The 7710-nt window shown below is 41.1% G+C and overlaps 1 protein-coding gene and 1 long non-coding RNA gene across 5 annotated transcripts in view; both read left to right on the top strand.

Annotated features, from left to right (window-relative positions):
- The first annotated feature begins 38 nt into the window (after window positions 1-38).
- On the top strand, window positions 39-1928 carry LOC138037707 (uncharacterized). Its single transcript, XR_011130078.1, has 3 exons — window positions 39-95; window positions 736-816; window positions 1188-1928. It is a non-coding gene; the product is annotated as an uncharacterized lncRNA (long non-coding RNA).
- A 5521-nt stretch (window positions 1929-7449) lies between these two features.
- Window positions 7450-7710, top strand: part of LOC138038441 (metaxin-1-like) — an 11403-nt gene continuing 11142 nt past the window's right edge. The window contains exons 1-2 of one of the 4 annotated variants that reach the window (XM_068884306.1): window positions 7450-7551; window positions 7623-7692. In XM_068884306.1, the coding sequence (XP_068740407.1) occupies window positions 7471-7551; window positions 7623-7692 (151 nt within the window). In that variant the 5' untranslated portion in view covers window positions 7450-7470. Of the gene's footprint in view, window positions 7552-7622 lie in introns of all 4 variants that reach the window. The other 3 variants (XM_068884304.1, XM_068884307.1, XM_068884305.1) reach the window with 3 other exon arrangements.

Here is a 7710-nt window from a genome sequence, read left to right as displayed (position 1 = left end):
GCATAAACCCCCTACAGACCTGCTTTTTAGACAAAAAGCAAGCTGGGGAGTCGGCAGGGGAAACGCGTACGGTACTGAAGGATGCTGATGGCCAGGTTTGTGACTGTGTTTGCAAGTTCCAGTGAGGATGATGAAGGAGAAGTCTTTCACCTAAGCTTCTCTCAAGTCAAGCTGGTGTCAATTTAATTATTCAGATTTTCGTTATTTTCGTAACATGTACAAATGAGCAGAGCCAAGCAATCCATTAGTATGGAATAATGTAAATTTCAAATTGTAATAAAGAAATGTGGCATTAAAGAACTAATCATGGCTAACAGGAAGTCTGTTTCTCTCACGTAATGTGTCGCAAATAGCAGAATTAAATCAGAAATACTGTAGATTCTGAGAATGAAGCATGGTTAGTCCAAGAGCCATTGACATCAGTGATGGATTTGCTTAAAATTCTGCATTGAAGTGGAGTTATCCAATGTGCTTTCTTATCTTCAATGACCACTAGTGAAAGGAGCCTCTTTCTAATGTGAAGCTACTAATGTCACGCTGCATGCTACTGATACTACTAGGATGGCAGGGTGTCTCATTAATTCTGCTTTTTTTGGCAATGCTGGTTGCTCCCAATAAGATGGACTTTGACCCCAGTTTTCTGGGAACACGCCTACTCTATATAAGCTTGTAAAAGCAGACAAAAATAATAGTAGTCATTTTAAGTTGTGTGGTGTTCATATTTTATCAATACAGGAGGCAGCTTCTGCAGTGAGCGAGGAAGTGAGTTTCATTCAGACTGATGTGACTGACAGCCACCCCGTTAGAAAGGGCAATGTAAGTATGGTCCTTTGTCGTAGTAAGCTCTTGGACAAATATTTGGGTAATGCAGCGGCCTACTTTAATGAATTTCATTTGGGATTGTCTGCTTTTTTTTTTTACTAAGTGACTTAAACCTTCCTCAATTCTATTTTTAAATAACAAGGAATATTTTATTAGATAATTTATTAGACAATTCACATTCAGTTTAAAGTTTATGCAACAAATGCTTCTGTAGACAATCACAACTGGATTTCTGTTTGAGATTTTACGTTTCTCCATACTAGTATGTATTTGACCAAATGTGGTTCACATCTCTTTTGATAGCAATGCATGTTTCAAGTAAGTTGTGATAATGGCTTGCTTCCTCTTCTTTTTTTCCTTTTTAGGGAGAAACAGCAAAAGGTTGTTTAATTCAGTAAGAGTATTTTCTCAGCAGAGCCACGACCAGTCTCCAAGCTTTCAGCTAGTCTTTCGTATAATAAAGCAGCTTAAATTTTTTTGGTTTATATCTGTAAAGTGTAAAAATATGTCAAGGATGTTTTATAATTTTTTGTAACACTCACAAGTACATGTTAAATAGGCCATCGATTTTTAACAAATATGTTCTTGGACAGAATATAATAATCAAATTTGTGGTACCTTTTGCCTTATTAATAGTAGTTATTTTCTAACTTTTGCCAGAGTATTTAGCTCTAAAGCTCCCAGAAGCTATATAACCCATTATGGTTCACCAGCAAAAACTAAAGGAACGGATCCCCTCAACGTTGTGATAATGAGCACTGTTATTGAGAGAAGACAAGGTTAAATCCGCATTATCTCTATGGCAATAGCATTTCTGTTTTGCTGTAATAACATAAAGATACTAAAGATACATCGAGCTACCAGTATAAGAGCGTATTGAAATCTTCATTGCCGTTCGTGTAACGTTTTTTTGTTTGAAACGATGATACCTTCGTTTTTTTAAATAGGCAAAATATTATGACCTTAGTTACGCGTATGCAGTTCATGTCTGGGTGAAAGTTCTAATTTTACCTCTAAAGAGACCATTTTTAAAGATATTAAGAATGTGACTTTAAAATGATTTAATTTACACCCATGCGGTCAATAAACTTTTAAAGGTGCGGTAATTTGTTGGAGTCGAACCTTCTTCTAACCCCGTCTCGCCCGGCAAGCGGCCGTACAATTCCTCTTATCTGGGCGGCTGCGGCAACGCAAGAAAGCAATAATATTATTGGTTTAGGTCTAATTCACACGGTACCGGACGAATGTTCTACCCGTTAAAAAATTTGACGGGCCATTTTGTTCGCATGGAACCCTGCAATATTTTCGATCTGTTCACACGGAACCGTTCATGCGCAGAGGTGGTACTTTACGAAATCCAAAATGGCGTCAAGAAAGAGAAAGGCTAACGATAGTAGATGAGTTCCACGCATGCATGCAACCACGCCTTTGCCGTGCCAAAATTTAGACGGCCAAGGTGTTCACAGCGCGCCGGTTAAATTTTCGATCGTACCGGCAAAAAATTCGTACCCGATTTGGTCGATTAAATTTTTTGGAGCGGCGAGGCGTCTAAATTTTCGTGCGTTTAGCGTGGTTCCGTTTGAACGGAACCCCTAAATGCACGAAATTCGTCCGGTAAAGTGTCAATAGGGCCTTTAGAGATAAAAAAAGGTGTGTGCTGCACGTGTGGAACGCGTTTTTGTACATTTCTTTTCCGTGGTCTGCAAGCAAAGAAATTTAAGGTTTTGACCACAACTTGAGCATCCAATTACAGGGAATCTAACATTCCCTATCTTTACCTCAAAACCGTCCGTACCAATCCAGTTGTAGGTTATTTTGCAAATATTGTACAACGTACACAAGATGGAATAATTGCGAGATTCTTGAGACATCCCAAAGCTTTATTTTGAAGTGATGGTTCTGTCAATTCCAAGCCCTCACATTCACTCCCGAGCGTTTGTAGGGCATTCTTCAAATAGATCATCACCGGTACAGACCCTATGCAAAAATGGCTGGCTTTAAATTATTCTTTTGTTCATATTCAAAATAGCCCAACTAACCTCGTTCGGGATAAGAAATTCTTTAGAATTTTTGTCTCAAAAAAGGGACATTCTGAAAAGCATCGCTTTCTGTCGTGTGTTAAGAGCTCCACTTGCTCCATCGATACTTTTGCATTTCCTGGTTACCCCATTTTGAAGCTTTAATAACACAGTCTCGCGCGACATTTTTTCGTCATTCCCCCGTCTCTCCTGCTCTCTTAAGGACGGTGCCTACTAATTCAAAGGTATTTTTGCTCAGTTTATGATTATGCAGGATTAACAAGTGTTCATGAAATCCAAAAATAAAATTGGGGGTAACCACGTATTTTTCAAGGATAATTGATGAATAATATTTGTGAAAAGCTTTAAAATACAAGGCAATGTATGGCGTTCTTTCACAAATTGAAGCTTAATTTTCTCTTTAAAATGCCTGGTTACCCCCAATTTTCTTTTGGGATACCAAGAGTACTTACTAAGATCTACTCTCTCCGGATAGTTTTAAACCGCTCAAAAATATCCCGTTATTAGAGAGCTTTAAATTATAGGACGAGTACGACTACGAATACGAGATTTTCTCATAGAACAACAGTCAGCGTGCGCAAACCAGCGTCACTTTGGTGGGAAAAACGTGATGCCGTCGTCATTTTAGTACGAGGTTTTGCAAAAATGTTGTCGTGTCAAACAAGTTAACAACAAGGTAGCAATTTTGGCATTTTTCGATTAGCAAAAACACTCAGTTACCAGCAATAAGAATAATTGAGCAACCTACACTGCTAACAAAGAGTAAGATTAATCGTCCGGGTAATAAATCTTTGTCTCGGGTTCTTAAGTCTTTTCTCTAAAAACGGCCAGTCAAATTTCGTACTCGTTCTCGTCCTCGTCCTAGAATCTAAAGGTCCCATTAGTACCATTAGTAAAGCGGCGGCTATACGAGCGATTTTTTGCTTGCGCCTGTGCTGCGATTTTTTTCAAATTTTGTCACGTCGCCTGCGCGCGAGGGTGGCTACACTTGTGACCAATCTTAGCGACATATTGAAGGCCGCGAATCGTATACTTCAAGAGACCTGGGCACTATAAACAAACTTTCCTCCTTTGATTTCATTGGCTCAATACTCTCTAGTCGCGTCGCAAGTGCGGGCAAAAAGTTGCAGGGTGGCTACACGAGCAACTATCTCTGCGATGTTGTCGCGAAAGTTTCAACTCTGGTGACTTTTTTCTTGTGACATTTCAGCTGTTCGTGTCGCCAGTTCAATGGTGGCTACACTTGCGATTTTCATCCCACGCTGGCGACACGACAAATTTTGAAAAAATCGCATCACCGGCGCAAGCAAAAAATCGCTCGTGTAGCTGCGGCTTTAAGCATCACCGATAGGAAAAATTAAACCCGAGTACAGTCAACTCCCGCCTTGTGGACACCTGGCTATTACGGACACCCCGCTATTACGGACAGCAGCAAAATCCCCGCCGAAAGTTACAGACGTTTGACTGAAATAAACTCCCGCTATTACGGACTCTCGCTACTACGGACTTACGGACACTTTATTCGGTCCCAACGTCACAATTTTATTGTTTTCTCTCTCGTTTTTCTCTCTCGTTATAGCGGACACCGAGCAGTATCTTGGAATATTTGCACACATATCAAGTCTATTTTTTCTGCTTTTTGAGACTGTCTTTGTCTTTTTTGGTCGATTTCCGCTTCTTTTGTCCATCAATCGAAATTCCTTCATCTTTTTCTCTTAAGGCCCTCTTTGCAGTCTCGCTGCCATGATTAAGTTCGTCCAGTGTGTCCAAATATTTCCTTCCGCCGTAAAATCTTATAAATAACTGGAATCTCAAGTCCCAAGCCAGATCCTCGATTGATCCGTTTTCCACAGATTTCTGCTGTTTCCTTGTGGTTAGCCCTTTTTAAAAAAGACGACACAATTCTCGACTAACCTAATGGGATATGGCCAACAATGCGTCCAGTATCTTCTACAATAGCAACAGCATGCGGATCTTTTACATTTTTCCGGTTCCCGCTATAAAGTGAGCGTGGTACCAATAACAGGCTTGAAAATGTCCTTGTTAGCATGGTGGCCTCGCATCCACGAGTAGTACTCTTTGCTTTCAACTCTTCCAATTTGAGAACTGGCCATAACCGGTACAGTAAATAAAAATAGCACAAAATGAGTTCGGTTCGCTCTTGACAGAACCACAGCGATCTTTGATCTTTAGCGTTACCACACGGTGGCCTCATGGTTAGTGCGCTCGACTCCGGATCGAGTGGTCCGGGTTCGGGTCCTGGTTGTGGACATTGTGTTGTGTTCTTGGGCAAGACGCTTTACTCTCACGGTGCCTCTCTCCATCCAGGTGCCAGGTGTATAAATGGGTACCCGCGAAATGCTGGGGGTAACCCTGCGATGGACTAGCATCCCATCCAGCGGGGAGTAAAAATACTCCTTGTCGCTTTATGCTAATGAAACCGGAGGTAAGTGCCGGCCTGATAGGGCTTCTGGCTCGTAAGCAGAGACTTCACTTTACTTTTATGTAAAATCTTTTGTGTAAGTGCAATTAATACTTCCGGTAAATATCAAGTTTACCCGTGGTCTTTTGCAGCAAGCGTGTGTTGACCAGGCTGTGTTCTATTGGAGACACAATTAAATCATGCCAAAAGATAAAACAAAGCGGAAAGCAAGGAACGAATTACCTTTAGAAAAACGTTTTCAAATCCTAGAATACGAAAATAGCAAAGGATTGACAGGAGTACGCAAACTTGCTGAGAAATTCGGTTGCGGAAAAACAAAAGTAAGTAACATTCTGAAACAGAAGACCAGTGTAAGACAGGAGTACGAAAGAGGATTTTCCAGTGCGTAGAAGCGTAACCGTACTTCACAATACTCGGACGTGAATGATGCTGTATGGGAATAGTTCAAGAAGAAAACCGAACAACGCATTCCAGTCGATGGTCCTGTTATCCAGGAGTTTGCAATGAAAGCAGCAGAGAAACTTGGTTTCCCTGAGTTCAAGGCGTCAAGCGGCTGGCTTGCGAGATTTAAAGAGCGCAACAACCTCTCGCAACACAAACTCTGTGGTGAATCTGCTGATGTGTCAGAGGCTACAGTGTACTCTTGGAAAGAGCGTCTTGGGTCTATTATCTCTGGATATGAGATGCAAGACATCTGGAACATAGATGAAACTGGCTGCTTTTACCGCGCACTTCCGGATAAGAGCCTTTCGGAGAAAGCAAAGAAATGCAAAGGAGGCAAGAAGTCAAAAGAGCGGTTAACTGTTGCTTTCTTCGTTTCTGCTACTGGGGAAAGGGGATAACCAGTTGTAATCGGAAAGTATGCGAATCCAAAGTGCCTGAAGAATATAAACAAAGATGATCTTTCTTGTCAGTATTTGAATCAACAGAAGGCTTGGATGACATCTGATATCCTTCACAAGCTCCTCAGCCAGTTAAACAGCTCTTTCAAGGCCCAGAATCGATCAATACTTTTATTCATTGACTCTGCTGGATGCCACCCCTATGATCTCAAGGGACGCTATTCCAATGTTAAACTTGTGTTTTTTCCTGTAAACTGCATGTCCAAGCTGCAACCTTTAGATTTCGGGATAATCCAGAACTTTAAAGTCCATTACAGAAAGTTGCTACTTCGTCATATTATTAAAATGACCACAGACCACGACAGTGCAACAGACATTGCCAAAACATTGGACGTGCTGCCATTATCAAATGTTTTGCAGCAGCTGGAATTTCCAGCACTTCCTCAGCTGAAGCTACCGTCAGTACTGTGACAAGAGAGGGGGATCCCTTAGCTGATCTTGATGTCTCGGTCAATGAGGAACTGGAGAATCGTGTCCAACAGGTTGCACCTGGAAGTGGAATCAGTACTTACCTGGAGCCCGATAACGAACTTCCAACGGCAACTTGTTACAGTCTTCTTACCGAACAACGGCTGCTGGAGGCCATTGGCACTTCTCACGATGTCATGGAAATAGAGAGTGACAACGAGAATGAAATGGAAAAAGAAGATACCCCAGGTGAAGGCGAACGCTCAAACCAAACAACCACTTTGAAAAGTTTCAAGGACGTTCTGGACAGTGTCCAAAACATTTCTGCTTTTTTTATTCATAGAGGGGAGGTTAAGGTTGCTAATGGATTTAGTCTCAGCTCCTTGGCGACAAAGTGGGAGAAGTTGCAATTCAAAGGAGAGTACACAGAGCCGATTGGAACGATATTTTAAGGCAATGTGATAGCTGATGTTCAGGTTTTTCCTTGAAAATAATTTTTTAGAAATGTAGATTACTGTACTTCAGTACAGTAGGAAACCAAAACAATGCATGTGTGGACATTGCTGCAACATACGATGATTGTTTTTTACGTACTTAGAAAAACTACTGTACACAAAGGGTACTCAACTCCTGTTCTGTTTAGTTCTGTTCTGTTTGTAAATAAAGTTCTTACGCTCTTTACTTGCGACAACGGGTCTGAAAAAGGTACTGGAGTTAATGAAAATGAACACACATGTGACCCCGGCCTCCTTTAAAATAAAAATTTTCTCGCAGATGCGCAGAACGTATGCGCAATAACAATAGTAAGCACTGCATACTGGAAACAAGTGCATTATGGGAAGTATGTAAATTTAAGATGGCGGCTGTGATGGAGGTGCGAGCTTGGTCTGGTGATTGGAGTCTTCCCTCAATTGACACACGTTGTTTAGAAGTTTTGGTTCGTTAGTGAGGCCATAAGTTTGCTTTCTTTGAAATGGGTTTTTATTAATATCCCAATTTTTCTTTTAGGCTTACGCTAAATTTGCTGGATGTCCCTTAAAAGTGGATCGATGTAACAATCCTTGGAAATCCCCTTTGGGTGAGGGATCCTTATTAT

This window comes from Montipora capricornis, chromosome 2 (assembly GCF_036669925.1).
Source record: "Montipora capricornis isolate CH-2021 chromosome 2, ASM3666992v2, whole genome shotgun sequence".
Classification (NCBI taxonomy): Eukaryota; Metazoa; Cnidaria; class Anthozoa; order Scleractinia; family Acroporidae; genus Montipora; species Montipora capricornis.
This window is presented reverse-complemented; position numbering and strand designations above follow the sequence as displayed.